This window comes from Terrapene carolina, unplaced genomic scaffold, assembly GCF_002925995.2.
Source record: "Terrapene carolina triunguis isolate 2854851 unplaced genomic scaffold, T_m_triunguis-2.0 Scaffold232, whole genome shotgun sequence".
NCBI lineage: Eukaryota > Metazoa > Chordata > Testudines > Emydidae > Terrapene > Terrapene triunguis.
The window spans coordinates 1,791,168-1,812,418 of NW_020664583.1; the positions used below are offsets into that span (position 1 = coordinate 1,791,168).

The following is a 21,251-nucleotide window of genomic DNA, read 5'->3' on the forward strand; positions in this document are numbered from 1 at the left end:
ATTTAATCTCCCTAAACAAGTCCTGGTATATCTCCCCTTTTTTGCCTCTTTGGATGAGACACCAAGCTTTGAAAGATTTCCTTCTAATGCTTGCATTTGGATCCTTGGATAATTCTAGTGTCTTCTGTGTTGGCAGAATTACAGATGTCTTTGGGCCTGAACCAAGGTTATGATGCTGCTGTGCTGCTCTGTGCTTCTGAATGCTGTTGCTTTTCTCCTCTTCTTCATTTGAAAATTCCTGACAATTTTTACTCTTTATACACTTTAGTGTGGCTATTTAGTAATTATATGAACGTGTGAAAAAGTAATTTATTGGTTTCTTAGGACTTCTTCAGTGGTAAAATGCAAAGCTTAAAACAATCATATTAGGCAAAGTGAAAAGTTAACTTTGAAAAGTGGCTAGTCTGCATGCACTGAAACTGCTTCTGAGAGTTTGGAATAAGATTTTTACTACTAATATTTTGCACCTTTTTATTAAGCTTTTGTACTCATACAGTACTAAAATGATCTAAGCACATCTTCTACAAAGGTTATTACAGTTGCTTGAAACAAGCCATTGACCTCTCGTGTGGCAATTTATGGGTAATTTAATAGAGCGATCCTCCTTTTCTGACTTACATTAAGGGAACCTATTCACAAATCCTAAAAAGAGGTAAAATACTATCAAAGATCTGGTTTCAATTAGCAAAAGCAATGCAGTTCAGTGTGTGCACTTTTGTCCTTTCATAAGGCAGCAAATATGGAGCCCTAATGTCCAAACCTTTACTTCCTGAGTTGTCCTAATGGCTTCCATAGAATTACTTATAAGAGGGAGGAGTGCTATTCAGAAGAGTAAGAATTTGCAGGATTGGGATCATACTATGTAGAATCACTCACTGCTGGACCCCACCTTATGGTATCTAGGTGCAAACGGTGAAGTAAAGATGAAGTTTGATCCCTCAGTCTGGATTTCAAGGCATTTATGTCAGACTCCTGGCATTACTTTAACATAGCTTGTGTGTGTGAATATAGTAGATGAAGCCAGTTCTGCTTGTCAGCTTTAGTTATTTTGCATTCTAGTTGTCTGCATTTGAATTCTTGGCCAGTTAGAGATAAATGTTTGATTTAAATTGGCATTGACTGGGAGGAACTCTGACCTGTACTTGCTTATGCTGAACAAACTACTTTGAAATTTAGGAATTCAATATGAAGCAGTCCCTGGGACATAAAAAAGGACAAAATACAAAGTTCTTTTCTTGTCTTGGCTCGATCTCTTCTCTTCCTTCTTATACATTTGATCCTTTGCACTGATTCCCCCTGAGAGTAGAATTGGGACACTGTCAAAAACTTCATTACTAGAATCCTGAGGGGCTCCGTTCTCCCATCACTGGATACTAGTAATGGGAGTTACTAATATCACGTGAGGAAAAGATCTGGCTATACTAGCTACTAATAAGGAAGTAGACAGTACCAGGATATCAAAAATTCCCTCCCTTCGTTATTTTAATACTAGGAGTGAAGACTAAAGAGAATCCCACTTTGCTTTGGCTTGCTTTGACATTAATCCTTGGGGGGAGGAACAAGGTGGGTGAGGTCATATCTTTTACTGGACCAACTTCTGTCTCTCTAATATTCTGCTACTGACATGGCTACAACTACATTGATGTTCTGCCTTAGTATTGTTAATTCTTGGCTTAGTATTGTTACATTAATGCATTAATTCTTGGATTAGTATTGTTCTGGCTTTAATGCAACCAGTGGCATTAGCAGTATTGTCCTTAGTATGCTGTGTAGTGGGGGTCTATAAGTAATTCCTTCCAATATGAACCTCTACCCAGATATAACGCGACCTGATATAATACGAATTCTGATATAATGCGGTAAAGCAGTGCTCCGGGGGGGGGGGCGGGGCTGCACACTCCGGCGAATCAAAGCAAGTTCGATATAACACGGTTTCACCTATAATGCGGTAAGATTTTTTGGCTCCCGAGGACAGCGTTATATCAGGGTAGAGGTGTATCTATTAAAAGTAATTCAACAGACTTCAAATAAATCAACAGGATTGTCATTAATCTATCAATGTATCACAGAAGCTTTCATTGTGACATTGAAAAAAAATAATGCAAAAGAAAAGAAAATCTCTCTTTTATAGGTGAATTATATACAGTTAACTCACAGGATGTTATGCCCATAACAACAGGGGGACAGATTTTCAGGTGATGTAAACTGTCATAGTTCCATTGTCAATAGAGCTATGATAATTTGTACCAGCTAATGATCTTTCCCAGGAATTTTTATTCCTGTGTACACAACTAATTAGGAAAAGTAACCCCTTGAAAACATACATCATTCCTAAGGAAAGGTAGAAAGAATTTTATTACCTCCTCTTGAGATGAAAAATACATTCTTAAGAGAAGAGGGAAAATCCGCATACTCTAATCTTCTGATAAAGGAGGAAAAACAGCAAACTGTTCTATTATGCCATCATACACCAACAGAGGAGCAGTTTTTATATAGCAACCCTCATTAACTACAGTCTGCATATTCTGGAAACACATTCTAGTTTACAGTTTGATATATACTTGAAATTGCCCCAGAACCTGGAACTGCTTAAACTCCAAACTAGAGATTTGGATTTTCATTCCTTCTGCTGAACGCAATTTCAATGAATGCATGGTTCATGTGTTTGTGCATGTACTTCCAGATCCTGGCAATGGCACTCGTCCTCTCATAGATTATACCTACCAACACAGAGCTAAAACTAGTCAGAATACAGATTACAGGTCAAATTAATATTATCTTTGCAGCATCAATCTGTGCTTATTTTACAGATACTTAACAAACTGCTTTGTCTCTAATGTTAAGCCACTTATGCAATTTCAGGATCAGAAGATTAATTTGTTGTTGATTTTCATGAAACGAGGGGGAATTAGAATATTTATTTAAAATGAAAAATCTATGTCGTTCTTCAACTTAATTACAATTAAACTGTAATTAATTCAGATGAGATTGTTTAAACTTCTCTAACCCAACATATTTTTGTATGCCAAGTGATTGCTTGCCTTCAGATGAGCTACATTATTTCACTCAATCATTCTAAGCAATTTAACACTGTGCTCTGCTCCCAAGTCTACTTCCATTCAGAAAATATAGCATAAATATAAAATATCCTTAAAATTAATCAATTTCAGTAGGGGGGACATAATTCTCATGAGAACTATGTATCAGTTTAACTATAAAGCAACAAGTTGAAGAAGAAAAAAAGAAAATGAATAAAAATTTCAAAGTTTAGAAGACCAAAACCTATTCCTTAAAAGTTGCAGAAGTGGTATCTCAAGGGAAGTTTAAGACAGGGAGGTTCCATCAGAGCAAGCCTCTCTCTCATTTTTCTTTCTTCCTTTTCATTTTTTACATTTCTTTGGAATACAGACTTTTGGTAACCTACAAAGGGACTTTTTCTAAAGGCTGAAGTAATTCCAAGTTTCTGGAATATCAAAGCCACAGGAACAGGGGCCCTGCTGTTGGCAGCCATTTATGAAGGCTGCCTCCCTTTGACTTTTCAATGATCAGTATTGTGATTACAGTCTTCCAAGATTTATTCTGAAGGGTATACAGAAATATATGTAGAAGTTGGATGCTTTCTAAGCTACTGTGGCTTCCATGAAAGGCAGTTAAATTTCTGCGATAAGCTTCAGTAGACTGAGACAAAAACTAAGGACGTAAAACAAATAAAGATGGATGATCAGTCTCTGAGAATACTAGAGGCCATTAAGATTTGAAAAATTTATTCTGCAGCTGTGCAAGTAAGATGGCGCTGATGTATAAATATTGATTAAGGGTCTTGATTGTGTGGTCAGAAGACACATAATTTATTCCTTTCCAAAGTACTGAATAGTATTAAATAAGTGAAAAAGATTATCTTTTGGATTTTGTGAAAATTACATTGTTCCCACTGAATTGAAAATGAAAACAAAGGGTGAACAGGTATTTAATCGTGATACAATCCAATTTGTTACATTACCACTAGCATAGACTTAGTTTTAGTGTTTTATTATTAGAGCTGAATATCTATCATTTTAACATTCATAGCCATTTATTTTCAAATACAGTAGTATATAATTTTATCTTGTATTTTAATTCTCTTATATAAGAATTGCCAAACTAATCTAAGAATTACAGGAAAAATGTCACTTCTGGCTCCAAATTCAAATGTCATGTTTCTCATTTGGACACAGTGAAACACATTTTTCATGAAGGTAAGGGTAGATCAATACAAGAGGTGAGGGATTTATAATGGAAGTGCTGACAGACTCTTAACTACATCTTTGTACACATGGCATTACATTTCATTTTAATTTATTTCTCCAGTGCTGAATAATAGTTTATAAATTCATTAGAATTCAAGGCCCTTCATAGGCTTTTGTCTCATACCATGGCACCCCTTCCACTCTTACAGTGATGACCGCCACGTGTGCTTCTCCTACAAATGTACTCAGCTGCTTCCTTCCATGCTGTCTCTTACCCCAGAATTCTTTCTTCAACCTGTCCATAAGACACTTACCTGTCCTCCTTCAAAACCCTCCCCAAGAACCACTTCTTCCATGACATCTACAATAAACTGGCCAACTAACAATGGCTTGGTTGAAGTGACAGCTATGAGGAGAGAAAGAAATATGTAGGGCCAAATTTTCAATAGTATTCAGTTCTTATTTAGGAACCTAAATGGAATGGCTAGATAGTCTCTCAATAGGCACTGTGCTTTTTTTGAAAAATCTAGCCCATAATGCGTATATAAAGTGTATACAATATACATATTAATATACATATACAACTCTCTCTATGCTACCTGTTGTAAGGCAAAAAAATAAAAACAGAACTATGGATGGATCCATCACCCTAATCATTTTGTAATTTGCATCCCACTTTTCCTCCCTAGATCTTTGATCTTAGATTGCAAGTTCTTTGTGGCAGGATTGCCTCTTATATGTGTATGTACAATGGGACCTGCACCTTGTACAATGGGACCCCAATCTTGGTTAGTGCTCAAATACTCTTGCAGTAAAAATAGTAGTAACAACTAGCATCATATTGGAGAAAAATGGTTTAGTGGAATAAGTTTTTGCAAGGCTATTGGATAAAGGCTGATTAAAAGTAGTGATGAGTGAACCTCAAAATATTCAGATTTTGAGTTCTGTTAAGTATCCCAAAGTCTGGCTAGTTAGCTAAAATTTACGAGAACTACCCCTCTGGAGCCTACAAATCAAGTGTTGAAATTTTTCATGACAAGAGACTTTTTCCTGATATGTTGGTATTTCTAGTTCTGGTCCCAGACAGAGCCCAGAAATTCAAAGAAAGTGTTTTCTAAAAAAGAATCTTATAATCCGGACATTTCTGAACAAACCGCTTATTTTATCCTAGCTGGTTCATCCATCCCTAGCTGAAAGCGCATTCAGCAGAAGGAATGGAAAACTAAGTCTCTAGTTCGGAGATTCGGCATTTACCATTTTCTGGGGCAGTTTCAATTATTTAAAATCCCAGATTGTAAACTAAGACAGAAGATAAACAGAATGTGTTTCCATAATATGGAGACTGTATTTCATCATGCTAAGACACATAGGGAACCTGTGAAAAGCTACGCTCCATGCTACACAGGGGATACTGATTCCCAGGACAGACTCCAGCAACACTGCTTCTTCCCCACACAGCAGAATTGCGGTGCTTCTGCCTCATCTATGGTCCTCTGTGCCTCTAGAAGGGCTTACAGGCAGGACTTGCTCCCTATGTGCACAAAAAATGGTTCGGAAACCTCCACTTAGAAGATCTTACTGTCCTGTTCAGCAACTCTGTTATTGTTTCTGAAGCACTGGAACTCATTAAAATCAGGCTTTGTGCTTCGGAGCTCTGTCTCTCTAAACTCTGATATATTTATCTACGAATCTTGGATGATACAGTATTTTATCACTGAAAGAATTAACTATGCAATTTGCATAATTAGCACAGCCAATGTTTTGAATGGGATTCCATTCATCACTGTAACGACACTTGACTCTGTAGTTCAAAGAAATTAATACAAATAGCTAAGCAGAAATTGGAATAGACAATCTGTACCACCTCATGGAGGAAAGCCCTTATTATTACAGTTTTAATTAACCAATGCTTAGATCAATAGATCTTTCTATTATCACAGGACAGATACTTCTACTGCTCTTCAAAATGCCTTTCTACAAACTGGGAAGAAGAGACAATGGAATATTCTTCTGTGTCCTGGAAACCATTCAACATGAGTTAGGGGAATTCTGAACTAAAACCAGCTTGTATTTCACTTTAATTTCTTCTGTAGAGTAATATAATGTGATGTTGGCATACATGGCAACTTACTTGACTTCAGTAAGCAGTTTGAGTATGCTCAGCACTTTGCAAGCGATTGGGCCCTAAGAGATCTTGGGAGAGATTTTCCAAGGCACAAATGGGAGTTAGGTACCTACCTACCTTTTGTGCCTTTGAAAAGCTTCCTCTTTTATTAGTTATTTTATGTCAGCACTGACAAAGTACAGAATAAACCAATATAAATCCTTAATAAAGCAATGTTAAACTTAGTGCTCCACATGGCTGTATGTCACTGCACTACAGAAGCCTGTACTTGTATTTATACAATGTGGATGGAATGTTTTTAGCCAGTTACAGCATTTAAATAAACTGAACATTTGTAATTCAAATGCTAGATCCCTCACTACACTGGCTCATGGAGCTGTTGGCAATCCTTTTTTTAATCATCTGATTTAGGAGAATAGCTCATAAGTTTATAAGTGTTATATTACTGGATCACCCCTTTAGTTAACTGCCTTTTCAGTTAATAGATAACTATACATTATGGGAGAGCACACTGAAAACAGGAGAGCGAGAGAGATAAGAGCACTTAATACCCTTGAAGTTTACCTTGTACAAGGCAATTATTTTGTTCACCTCTGGTCTATAAATATCAAGACTGTACAAAGTTGTATCAATTTTTTTTTCCAAACTTGCCTACTGAGATGGGCACTTGCCAGAAATTAATTGCTATCTGACCAACAGAGAGTAGGAAGAGGTTTAAATGGAAGTAAGTGTGACAGCCACAAAATATTAATTAGAAACTGTTGTCACTGCAAGATGTATTTGGGGGATCAACATCTAAAAGCAACACCAACTGGAAATATATAGACATACTGACCACAACAGCTTTATCCTCTGTCCATTTACAATTTTTGCTGAAAGCTAAAGAAAAGACAGTATGGCCAAATGCAAAACCCATTGTAATGGCGTTGAGTAAAATTTTGTGTCAGAAGCTCTAGAACATTTTACTATCATGTACTTAAAATAACATAGCTTTGAAATGTACTCTCTCTCATATATGGGGCAAGTACTTTACTTACTATATATTTATTCAGACCAGTCTGGATGTATGTGTTCTTGATTACACTATCATTGTAAATGAGCCAGTTTTGGAAAAGAAACTCCACTAAGTTCAAACACGTCACTTATTGAAATTACCAATTAACTAGGATGAACTACAGAGGGCCATTTTTATCCCTTCCTGCAATTTCTCAGCAATAACCAAGTTAATCTGCACAAAGTCCAACTCAGTTTCCTCTTTGAAGGACTAATATAGTTTTGTCATGTATGTACCACTTGCTGGCCCAGCAACCAAGGGATTAATGCAGGCACTGTCAGCCAATGCCAATGGATGACTGGGCATCAAAATGGCAGATGAAATTCAATGTTGAGAAATGAGAAGTAATGCACACTGAAAAACATACATAAAAAATGATAACAGCTAATTTAGATCCTACCACTCAAGAAAGATCTTTGAGTCATTATGGATAGTTCTCTGAAAACATCCACTCAATGTGCAGCAGCAGTTAAAAAAGCTAACAGAATATTAGGAACCGTTAGGAAATGGATATATAATAAGACAGAAAATATCATAATGCCACTATAGTAATCCACCACTATATAAATCCAGAGTACACCCACAACTTAAATACTGTGTGCAGTTCTTATCACCTTATCTCAAACAAGATACATTAGAATAGGAAAAAGTACAGAGAAGGGCAACAAAAATGATTAAGGGTATGGAACAGCTTCCATGTAAGGAGAGATTAAAAAGAGTGGGACTTTTCAGCTTTGAAAAGAGTTGACTAAGGGGGGAAAGCACCTGGCATTGGCCACTGTGAGACAGCAGAATACTGGGCTAGATGGATCATTGGTCTGACCCATTATAGCAGGGGTGGGCAAACTTTTTGGCCCGAGGACCACATCTGGGTATGGAAATTGTATGGCGGGCCATGAATACTCACGAAATTGGGGGTTGGGGTGCCGGAGGGGGTGATGGCTCCGGCTGGGGGTGCGGGCTCTGTGGTGGGGCTGGGGATGAGGGTTTGGTGTGCAGGAGGGTGCTCTGGGCTGGGACCAAGAGGTTCGGAGGGCAGGAGGGGGATCAGACCTGGGGCAGGGGGTTGGGGCATGGGAGGAGCTCAGGGGTGCAGTCTCCGGGCGGTGCTTACCTCAAGCAGCTGCCAGAAGCAGCGGCATGTCCCCCCTCCAGCTCCTATGCGGACGCGCATCCAGGCAGCTCTGCACGCTGCCCCGTCTGCAGGGGCGGGGGCAGCGTGTGGAGCCCCTTGGCTGCCCCTATGAGTAGGAGCAGAAGGGGGGACATACTGCTGCTTCCGTGAGCCATGCAAGCAGGGCAAGCCCCTGACCCCGCTCCCCGGCTGGAGCTCAAGGGCCGGATTAAAATGTCTGAAGGGCTGGATCTGGCCCCCGGGCCATAGTTTGCCCACCCCTGCACTATAGCCATTCTTATGTAATGCTGATCAGCAACCTCACAGCAGCTCGGAGAACAAAAGGACTGGGAGGAAGAGGGGCAGAGTGGAGCAAGCACGCTGGAGAATAGAACTGCTGCCAGCAAGCTGCTGAAAAGCCGCTCAGAGACAGCACCCTAGAAGAGGATGACTGGACCAGTGGGCTGAAGAGCCTACAGAAACCAGAGGGAGGTAGGAAGGAGCTCAGGGCATGGCTGGAGTTGTCAAACCCTGATTCAGCTTGTCTAGCTTAAGAGCCCTGAGCTGGAACCCAATGGAGTGGGTGGGCCTGGGCTCCCCTACTAACTCCCCGAGGGACTTAAGAACAGAGGGGATTTTCAGACCTCCTGGGCACCAGGAATTGACTAACAGCCTTGCCAAACTGAATGGACTCAGGTGCAATGCTCCACCTGGCCAGAACGGGTGCCGTTGCAACCGACACCCCAGTTCACAAGGTAAGATAGTTTTGTGGAGTACAATACACAGGTTCAGAGGTTTATATTGAAGAGAAATATTATCTAAACTAGTGTTGTCAGATGTCAGTCTTCACAGAACATCCATAAGAGAGTCAAAAGTTAACTATTTAATTAAAGTTAGTAAAAAGATATTTAGTATTTTATAAATAGCAAATTAGAACTCAGACTTTTACAGAAGTATAATTTTTTTCTTATCTTGTGAGGCAATAAGGGAAGCATGGAGCAGACACAGCATGGTAAGAGATTTTCATTAATATTTGGGAAAGAAGGAATACAAATATTCTTAACATTTACCTAAAAATGCAAATAAATGTACATAGCAACATTCAGCCTAAAATATTACAAACTGATTTATAAACTATATGGAAAACATTTCACCCACAAGTGAAATTCATTCTTCTCCCAGGTGGAATGTGGTGCTATTTAACACCACACATCAACACTATCTCAGAGTAAGATCCTAGTGAACCAAGCACAAGTCTGGGACTCAGGAACTTCTGAGTTCCAGTTTTGATGCCTCAGCTGACTCCATGTATGGGGCTGGAGTATTTTAGCCATTTTTCATCTCAATTTCCCCATCTATAAAGTGAGGATAAGAATATTTTATCTTATAGAGCTGTTATGAAGCCTGCTGTACTTAGCACTTTTACCATGAAAAGTGCTAAGTACTATTTCTACAGTGGTAAGGTGGGAAAGAATTTATATATAAAATAACATATTCAGTGCAAAAGGGAGAAGGAGCTTTAGGTAGATTGTGTATAGCCCTTGTGTACTAACTTCAAACACATTCACATACCTAGATTCTTCATAAGGGACCAATCACTATATGGCAGGGAAAGTGGCACTACTATGATAAAACAACACAGTCGCAACTCCAAATAGTGACCGTTTCAAGGTATATGGAGGAGAGGAGAAGCCAAGTCAGTATTGCTGCAGTTGAAACCACTTTTTAAAAAGAACTACAGACATGGGGGAATCACATGTTACAATCTCCTTCTGCACCATGAGTGGAGAAGTAGGATTGCATAAGCCAAAGAATGCTAAACCAGGAAGTGCTTGTGGTTAAAAACAGAAGTAACTGCATGAATAAGAGGTTTTACCAGACAGCTAGACGACACTCATTGAAAAAATTAATTTAAAGGGAAGAAAAAAAGAAAAACAGGAAGAACTGGAAGGGCCAGACACATTTTTGTGTGTGTGTTTGAATCAGACTTGAAGAGAGCAGTAGTACAGAAAAGTAAAGAAAAACTACTCAAGTCCCAGATTTTCTTTAACAAGTATCATTTATTTCCCTTAAAACCTCAAGTTAGATTCCCTTCAGCAACATAAGTTAAAAGCCAATATTCTCTCTCTAAAAACTAAAAAAACCAACACACCACTAAACATGGACTCAGTTTTTCCCTTAACTTTAACACCCAGAGTAATGGGTAAATGATAGAAAAAAGTTGCACTTCCTGCCACATATAAATCCAAGGGGCCCCTTTTGAGACAATTATAGATTTTGTGTGTATGTGTGTGTTCCTCACTGAGAGTAACAAGTATAGCTTAATAAATAATTTAAAAAAGCTTCTATTTCCACAGGAGATGCAAAGGAGAATGTATCTTTAGCAAAAGTTTTATTACATACAAATGCTGTGTGTTATTTCAGAATTATGGAGCTATTCTCAATTGCAGCCCCCTAGTGTCCTCTTTTATATCTAGTGAGCTCTTTTATGTGATATCTTTTCTTTTAATAAGCAGTGTTAGTGAGGACGCCTAAACCTGATTCTGATTTAGATCTTTTCCATAATACAGTAAGAATTAATGCACACCATCTACAGTACCTTTTATGTAGAAGTATATTAAAGCACTTAAAATCTGTGTTAATAAGTGGGTGCATAACTCATTTGTAGCTGATTTCTGGTCTACAATTTAGAAGAAGCTGAACCATGGAATTTGCTAGCCACATGTGAAGAACCCCTTCCTTTCCATCCAGCTTATTTTCTAAGCCTACTATGCTCCCTTCTAGGATCTAGGAGCATGGTACCATGCAAGGATTCATGCTCAGATGCTGCAGCTATCTGTATTATGTTGATTAATGCATCTATTTTTCTGTGCAAATAAGCAGGAAATGAAAATTGTCTGTCATTAGCTGAGGCTGACCTCTATATTGCTCTAAAGAAAACAACCTGGTTCTTATTATAGGCTTTCATGTCTTTCCTTCCTTTAGAAATGGGCTTAAGCCATCGTATACATAGTATGTTTTCACCCTTTACTTTCTAGAGGAAGGCATGAGTCTTGTTTAACTAGTTATGATGAAAAGCATTTCTACTTTAAAAGTGTTACACAAACTAATTTCATTTTTCTCAGATCTAATTTCTGAGAGACCTTCCCCTACTCTAACTTGAAAATATTTTTAAGTGTCATGTCAACACTGCTTGCTTATTCAAAAAAAAAAAAAAAAAAAGACATAAGAATGGCCATACTGGGTCAGACTAACAGTCCAGCTAGCCTGAATCCTGTCTCTGACAATGGCCAGTGCCAGATGCTTTAGAGGGAATGAACAGAACAGAGCAATTTCGAGTGATCCATCCCCTGTCATACAGTCTCAGCTTCTGGCAGCTGGAGGTTTAGGGATACCTGGAGCATGGCGTTGTGTCGCTGACCATACTGGCTTATAGCCATTTATGGACCTATCCTCCATGAACTTATCTAATTCTTTTTTTAACTCAGTTATACTTTTGGCCTTCACAACATCCCCTGGCAGTGAGTTTCACAGGTTGACAGTGGGTTGTGTGAAGAAGTTCTTCCTTTTGTTTGTTTTAAACCTGCTACTTATTAATATTGGGTGACCCCTAGTTCTCGTGGTATGTGAAGGAGTAAATAACACTTCCCTATTCACATTCTCCATACTATTCCTGATTTCACAGTCCTCTGTCATATCTCCCCCTCCCCCATAGTTGTCTCTTTTCTAAGATGAACAGTCCCAATCTTCTTAATCTCTCATATGGACACTGTTCCATACCCCTAACCATTCTTGTTGCCCTTCTCTGCACCTTCTGCAACTCTAATATATCTTTTTTGAGATGGGTGACTAGAACTGCATGCAGTATTCAAGGTGTGGGCATTCTATGGATTTCTATAGTTCAGGGGTGGCCAACCTGAGCCTGAGAAGGAGCCAGAATTTACCAATGTATATTGCCAAAGAGCCACAGTAATACGTTAGCAACCCCCCATGAGCTCCCCCGCTGCTCCCAGCGCCTCTCGACCACCGGCAGCCCCGCTGATCAGCGCCTCCCCGTCCCTCCCGCACCTCCGGATCAGCTGTTTCGTGGCATGCAGGAGGCTGGCGGGGGTGGGGGAGGAACAAGGGCACGGCAGGCTCAGGAAGGGGGCGGGAAGGGGTGGATTGGGGGCAGGGCCCGTGGCAGAGCCAGGGGTTGAGCAGTGAGCGCCCACCAGCACATTGGAAAGTTGGCACCTGTAGCTCCAGCCCCAGAGTCGGTGCCTATACAACAGGGGTTCTCAGACTTTTGTATTGGTGACCCCTTTCACACAGCAAGCCTCCTTATACATTAAAAACACTTTTATATATTTAACCTCATTATAAATGCTGGAGGCAAAGCGGGGTTTGGGGTGGAGGCTGACAGCTCGCGGCCCCCCATGTAATAAACTTGCGACCCCCTGAGGGGTCCTGACCCCCAGTTTGAGAACCCCGCTATACAAGGAGCTGCATATTAACTTCTGAAGAGCCGCATGTGGCTCTGGAGCCACAGGTTGGCCACCCCTGCGATAGTGACATTATGATATTTTCTGTCTTATCTATCCCTTTCCTAATGATTATTTATAGTACACATTAGCTAGATGTTTCTTTCTTGATGATAAAGATTGAAATAAATAATTTCCCCTCTGCACAAAGCAGCTAAAACACGGAAGACATCACTAAAGGCAATACTAGAAGTAACTCATTTACTCTGTTTAACAAAAGTTACACATGGAATTTGAGAAATAGCTATTGAGGTGCAGCTATTTGCCATCACAAGAGATGTAACTTGGATGCCTGACCTTATCGTCTTCTCTCTTTCTAATTTTCTACAAGATATTCATATTTCTATCTTGCCTGTCATGGTCTTGCTGAATACTTACTGTGGTCCATTTCATTGCTACTCTGTATTTCAGGGGCCCAATGCAAAACCCTTTGAAGTCAATGGGAGTTGAATCAGGCCTGCAGATTTTTCAAAGCTCACTAGTGGATTTAGACAACCAATTCTCATTTAAGCTAATGTTTGTCTCAACAGAGATTTACAAAAGAGTTGAGCAGCTACCAATTCCTACTTAGGCACCAAAAAGAAGTGGCTGATTGGGAGCTGCTGGGTACCGAACCCTTTTGAAAATCTGGCCTGAAAATTTCAAAACAATGTGATATATTTTGGTTTGTTGAAAATGATGTAGTATTTACATGACAGATTATGCCCTGTACCTTTTTTATTTTTTCAGGTGTTGCCTTAGTCTTGAACAATCTTGTACTAACAAGCTTTAAATGCTACTGAACATTACATCTAATGTCCAAGAGAAAAACATGGCAATCGGTTACAATTATTTTAATAAATGGGAAAAATGTAACATATAGTACTGATGGAAAAGTCAGGCATATACTTCTTTGCAAATAAAAGCTTTTTCCTCCCTTGCAGTGATTCGTGCAAAAATATCCAGTGAAAAGGTGGTTCCTGCCAGTGATGACCCTCTTGACACTCACAAAATGATCCGGTATGAAATCAAACAAATAAAGGTACATGGAATCACTTGGTTATTTTGACATTCAATACTGATGACTAATGTACCAGGGCATAAATGATAAATTTCCCTTGAATTGGGAGTAGGATCTGGGTTGGCCCGCAGCTCTTTTTTTCTATTCATGAATTATTTGCCAACTGGCTGATTTTGATAAATGTATTTGTTATTTATAACTGTTTGATGAATACTGTATGTAAACATATTTCAACTTATGTATTATTTGAAAAGTATTCATTATGCATCTTTGATTATTTTCTGCCTGAGGTGTATGTTTGGTCACCTAAGTGTCAGGGCATTATTTCTACTTTCTGATTGGAAGACACACAACTTACAAACAGACAGGCACTTACAGCAGGAATAGCAAAAACCCTTGATCACATATGAACTGTGGCATTTGCAGAAAAATCAGCCCCCACTGGATATTTCTACAAAAACCTACCTGTATGAATGTTCTAAGGAAAGCAAACAAAAAGTAGGAGTGCACAAAATCAAAAAGTGATTCAAACCTGGGAAAAATGTTCACAAAAAAGTTTTCCCTACTATTTGTCCAGCTCTACTTACAGGATACATTCATTAATGCACTCTTACATGGACAAATCCTGGTCCCAACGGAGTCCTTAACAAACTCATTGATGTCAATAACACCATGACTGGCTATACCCTGAACAAAAAAATTGTACGCTGAACTCTTCATTTTGAAGAAAAATAGGCTGTTTTTCTTTTTGGTGAGTGGCAGTAGAAAGATGGGTGACCACACTTTTTAAAATTGGTTACTGCTAGTCTCTTCCAGAATCTAGTTTTGGAAGAGCAAACATGACAAATAAATATAGAGGGAGCACAGGAACTGACCTGCTCAAACTGGTGGTGGAGGTACAGATACCAGCAGGCAACAAGCTTAATGATGATGCTAATCACTTTGATTTCCAGGACAACATTGACAATCACAGTTTGTACTAATGGGTCTGTGCACGACTCCATGGACCAGTTCAGGAAGAACAATGTTTATCACACTGGCCACAGAGCCATTTACCTAGCTGCACTGATTGAGCTGCCTGGCAATGTGATTCCTGCTGCTCAATGCAATTCTTAAAGTCGTGGACACCCACCCTTATGGTGTGGCACCATGCAGTATGATCAATTGCCAGTTGCTCAAAGGTTGAGTCAGAAATGTTCTTTTTGTGCAGATTTTGTTTTAGGGTGTCTTTGAAGTGTTTCATCTGCTCTCCATGCTTACAATTGCTGGAACATAATTGGAAATATAAGACTTTTTTCGATAAACGAGTCTCAGGCATATGAATTACATGTCCAGTCCAGGGCACAGATTAAATGAGCCTTGATGCTGAACAAACCAGCTTTCGCCAGTACTTCTGTTGGAAACCCAGTCCTGCCATTTGATGCCCAGCATAGGTGTCACAAATTGAAACTGTCAAACTTTTTAATGTGCTGTTGATAACAGGTCCATGATTCACACCTGAACAGCAATGATGTGAGCATTACAGACTTTGATTTCTGTCTATAGACAGATTCTGTGTTAATGATTTCCGTCAAGGATTGGTTTAGGAAGATCCATGCAAGAATCTTTCCAGCCACAGAGAGCAAAGAGATACCATGGTAGTTACCACAGTTGCTCTTTGATCCTTTATGCTTATGGATAGTGATGATGTTGGCGTCTTTCAGTTGTTGTGGCCTGGTTTCTTGAAGTCAGATATGTAAGAAAACTTCAAAAAGCCTGTCAATGAGATTTCCTCCATGTTTTAAAACTTCAGCTGGATTGGTATCGGGACCAGGAGATTTGTTATTTTTCATTGCTTGAACAGCCTACAACACCTCAGCTCAAGTGGGTGGATTGACAAGTGCATTAGATGTGGGCAATTTGTGGACATTATCCCGTGACTCATCAGAAACAGTAGTTCACTAAAATGTTTTGTTCACACCGCTGTTGGTGGATGGCACTGTGATCTGTGATGAGATATTCATCATTAGCAGCTGTTAGTAATGTCAAGGAAGATAGAGCAGGGCTATACACAGCTTTAACCGCCTCATAGAAACCTTTGGAGTCATGATTATCAGTGACCGCCTGTAGTTTATCTACTTTACAGTCAAGCCACATACTTTGCATTTGGCTGAGTTTGCATTGGTGCATGCTGCAGGCTGCCCTACATCTGGTCTTTTTTGTCTCAGAGAACGGGTCAGCTAAGAGCGCAGCATGCCCTTATCGCTTGACATCAAGGAGATTTGATATTTCAGGATTACTATTGTTGAACCAGTCTGCATGACAGTGTTTTGTACACTCAACACAATCCACAATGGTGCTACAGATTGTGTGTCACAAGGATACCCATATGGCAAATGTGTCATTACTGATCATTGGAAGAGTTTGTAAAACAGTAGTTAGCTGTGTTTAAAATTGTTCGGCAATTGACAGATCTTTCATCTGGAAAATGTTACACACTTAACTGACCGGTGTTTTGGCTAAATAGAGCGCTTTGGCTAAACAAGAGGGTGGTCAGTCCAACAATCAGCTCCACATAATACCAGAATTATGCACACATGTCCTCCTAGATCATGATGTCAGACCAACACATTGTCGATCAGATGCCACTGACATGAGCAAATGCGCATCCAGGTCATTTTTATTTGTTGGGGAGTTGGAAGACAATGTTTGTAACAACTAGATGTTACTCGACCCATGTCTTCAGCAGAAGTAGGCCAGTGCAGTTCATCTTGCCAACCCCATGTTTACCAAATATGCCATGCCATGTAGAAATCATCATGACCAACACAAGCGCTCAAGTCACTTGAAATAATCAACTAGTCTCTACAGGGAATCAATAGAATCAGGTCTTTTAGTTCAGAGTAAAATTGCTCTTTACCCTCATGAGAGTTAGGCCTGGTCTACACTGGGGGGGGGGGGGGTGTCGATGTAAGATACGCAACTTCAGCTACGGAAGTCGACATATCTTATTCCGACTTTCCTGCGCCGTGAGGATGGGAGGTTCGACGGCCATGGCTCCCCCGTCGACTCCGCTACCGCCGCTCACTCCGGTGGAGTTCCGGAATCGACGGGGAGCGCGTTCGGGGCTCAATATATCGCGTCTTAATGAGACGCGATATATCAATTCCAGATAAATCGATCGCTACCCGCCGATACAGCGGGTAGTCTGGACGTACCCTTAGTCATCGTCAGTGAGTAAGCACAGATCAATGAAGCATAACATCTACCTTTCAAGGGCAGTCGGGGCATCATCAGTCTGTCATTTTACCAATGGGTAGGCTCTCCAAACAAGAGACAATATTCTTTCTGATTGCAAAGATGATTCCTGCCTTGTGTGGCTTGTTTTGTGGGCATCCCTTCCAGAAGAAACTGTACTCAGAACTCTGCTCTCTCAGTTGTCTCTCTTCAACACATTGAATCTTGCTCAGTGCCTCAATGTCGATACAATATCTTTCAAGCTCTCGAACAACCAGAGCAGTTCACCTGGCAGAGGATCAATTTGGTTTGGATGATCAATAATGTATGAACATTCCACATTGCAACAGTAACACAAAAGGAAACTTTTCAAGGTTTGTTTGAATTTCGACTGCATGATGGAACACCCTCGAGCCAGGGTAAGCTGGTGAGGGCAGTTCGGGATGAGCAATTTTGGGGAAATCTTTTCTAGCCCCTTCCTCAGATTGAGGTCAGCTGTGCTGTCCCTGAATAGAGCAGTCATGTCAATCAAGATGCTGCCACACTCTGGTGTTACCCCAGGTCAATGCAGAGTGACCATATTCTTGACCAGCCCACATGCAGATTTCAAGACTATGACTCTCAGCAACGTTCATCAACTGTCACTTTTGCCATTCCCCCATCGCTGCAGGATTTGTTGGATTGTTGAAGGCTGTGCGAGAATTTGTTTAAAGTGAACAAGCAGTTGTACACCAATTCACACACTCTCTCGGCCAACAAGACCCTTTCCAGTGGCAAGGTGTGACAGGGTACTATTAGTAGCACTCGGGTCACTGAGTTTGCTGCAGCACTGGGAAGAGGGCAGGCTTAATTGAAGCCAATTATACACTTTCTGTTGGGGGATTATGAGCACATGGGTGCCAATCACTGGGTTAATGATGTAATTGGGAAGATATGAATGGATGGAACAGGAAGCAAGGGGGAACTCAGGGGGCCTCAGAAGGAAAGCTCAGAGGATGAGCCTGGGCTGAGCAGTGAAGGCTGGGAGGGGCATCCCTTTGCTGTAAACCTGAAGTACGCTGTGTTATTATGTAAGAAAAGAATAAATACACACCTTGGTGAAAGATAACCTGGTGTGTGTTTGTGACCATAAGATCACCCAAACCGGCCAGGCAGTGAAGTACACTGGGTAGCGGCAGAGATGCCAAGTGACATAAGGTAAACTGAGACAACTGAAAGACTTACTAGCTGCAACTTTATTTTTGGAATGACCTTCTCTTAGACCAGTTGCCCAATTGCCCAGGCTATTGATCCTGGTCCACCTGGCCAGAATCCCGTTAGCCAGGGTATTTCAGAGTAAATCCCTGCAGGCCTTCGTGTCTACTGTAGTGACCTGGAGAGCAGAGCTGACTACCATAAATCACCCTGTGAGGCAATCCCCTATTTGTCCTGTTTCCACCATCCCAATACATGGTGGAGGGGTTGGACTTAGAGAAGGCCACCTTACTGATCATCACATAAGAGTCCTACAGTATTATTTATTTTTAAATTCCCATTTTTCTGCTTTAAAGACATTACAATGGATAAGTGCTGCTTGAAAATGAGATTTAATGGATGTATTTCTCTTTCATATAGTCTTATGTGTTGTCACATTTATTTGGCATCATGTTCAAGTTGCAGAATGGAGCATTAAAACATTTCTGTCCCCATATATTGTACCATACCTTTCTCAATACTAAGACTGATTAAAACCTTTCTATGAATTTGCCTTGTAAAACTGATTTTTATGTTGAAAGTGAAATGGATCTGTTCCATATCATTTTGCCTTTAAAGGAAAACTTTGTGCTATTTGTGCTTACTTCACAAACAATCTAAAAATTTAAAAAATTAGAAGTATTACCATAACTGCTGCACGACTACTGCAAAAAATTATTAATGGACATTTATCTAGCTTTGTGAACAAATTTGCGTCTACTGCATTTGAACTTTTTTATTCACACCTATGAATTTTCTAGTGTACAGGTCTCAAACTTTTGTATACATTCTAGCACACAGATTGTCTCATGGACACTTAATTGGTGATCAAATGACATCCCAGTGGCAATTGCCTCAAGGAAAAGCAGCACTATGAAAAAGTGTTTTTAGCTTCCTTTAATGCAATTTACAGCTGGAAATAAATCTGGTCGGAAATTTTGTACTGGAATGATTTTCTGACAGTTTCTGATAGTTTCCAGAAAACTTAAATTTTCCATAGGAAAATTTAAATTTAAAAAAGTATTAATTTAAAATCAAAATGAAATATTGCAATTTGGATCTTTTTGACCTGAATTGGAATATTTTGTTTTTTGAACTGACCCAAAATACGTTGCTTTGAATCAGTTCAACAAAACATTAAACTAAATTTTCCTATGAGGGATACAAGGTGTGTGAGGTAATATCTTTTATTGCATCAACTTCTGTTGGTGAGAGAGACAAGCTTTCGAGCTTACATAATGCTCTTCTTCAGAGCTGGGAAACATACTCAGTGAATATGTCTATACAGGAATGAAAAACCCACGGCTGGCCAAGGTCAGTTGGAGAAAGGTCCCATTCCTCAGGCTCCAGACCGAGCCTGAAAGCGTACACAGCAATTTTTAGCCCTGCAGCCCGAGCCCTACAAGATTGAGTTAGCTGTCCCGTGCCAGCCGTGGTTGTGCCTCGGGGTTTTAGTCTTGTGTAGCTGTATCCACAGTATCACAGCTAAATACAAGGTGGAACAGATTATTTAGCATAAGTAGTGAACATATTTCAAGGCACAGTTCAAGGTGAAGTGGCCTGGTAACGACCCTCCACTCACAGGCGGAAAAGGAAGGGACGGAAGGAAAAAAAGAAAAAAGGGGGAATCATTAACGGGTTATAGATTGTTGTAATAAACCTTAAATCCAGAGTTTCTGTTCAGTCTATGATTTTTAGTGTCTAGCAAAATTTTGAATTTAAGCTTCTAGGCTCATCTTACCCAGCAGAAGTTGGTCCTATAAAAGATATTACCTCACCCACCCTGTCTCTCTAATATCCTGGGACCAGCACAGCTACAACAATACTGCACAAGGTTGTAGTTCCAACCCCCATTCTTTCCTAGGGAACAGGTTCCCCTGGAGAACTACATCTCCCCTAAGGCAATATTGTGATTTCTTCTGATTGAGCTGGATGGTGCAGACCCTGCATGCATTATGGGAGATATAGACTGGCACACAGGAGAATATAGGGGCTGGAACTACTGCTCCGATAAGGCAATGCACTATAGGAACATGCAGTTTAACATTGAAATGATTCAAAATGAAGTATTTCAACAAACCAAAAAGAAACATTTCAATATCAGGAATGCTGAAATGCTTTGTTTTTATAAAAATGTTAAAACAAAATGTTTCACATCTATGAACTGATTTTTTTTTAAATTTCTATTCTGTAAAAAATTTCAAAGTTTCAACTTTTTGTCCCTTTTCAGGACAAATGTTGAAATGTCGGAATTTCCTATGCACTGGAAATTCTAACCTCTGATCAGCATTAGCTGGAAACAAGGAGGAGAAGCTAAAACAATGGAACCAGCCAATTCTCTGTGTCCCACTAGTTACACAGTCAAGATATGTTTTTCTCTATATTTCTGGGTTCACTTAAGAAGTTACAGGTTTTGCCATCTTCTCAAAAGGATATTAGCTGATTTTTAAATATTTCTTTATTCATATACATACATTACAGAGATTCCTATTACATCTAGCAGGACTTTGATTTTACAAAGCACATTCCCCTGCAAACACTTAAGCAAGTGAGTAGTCATACACATACAAGTAACCTCTTTGACTTGGGCCCAATTCTATTTGATACCTTTTGTCATTATTTCTCAATCTACAATCCAGTTCTTCTTTGGTGGCACTCGGTGAAATTTCTGAAATCCATTCTTGCACTGTTGGGGCCTTTTCCAATTTCCCAAAAATGTTTAATAATTAGAGGACACAATCAAAAGCACTGAAGTCAATA

General features: G+C 39.9%; 2 protein-coding genes across 2 annotated transcripts in view; one reads left to right on the forward strand and one right to left on the reverse strand.

Annotated features, from left to right (window-relative positions):
* Positions 1-21,251, reverse strand: part of SYN2 (synapsin II) — a 204,316-nt gene that overhangs the window by 129,025 nt on the left and 54,040 nt on the right. The window lies entirely within an intron of this gene.
* The window catches only part of TIMP4 (TIMP metallopeptidase inhibitor 4), a 49,486-nt gene that overhangs the window by 15,894 nt on the left and 12,341 nt on the right, over positions 1-21,251 (forward strand). Inside the window, exon 2 of the mRNA XM_024211971.2 lies at positions 13,966-14,063. Coding sequence (XP_024067739.1) covers positions 13,966-14,063 — 98 coding nt within the window. The remainder of the gene's footprint in view (positions 1-13,965; positions 14,064-21,251) is intronic.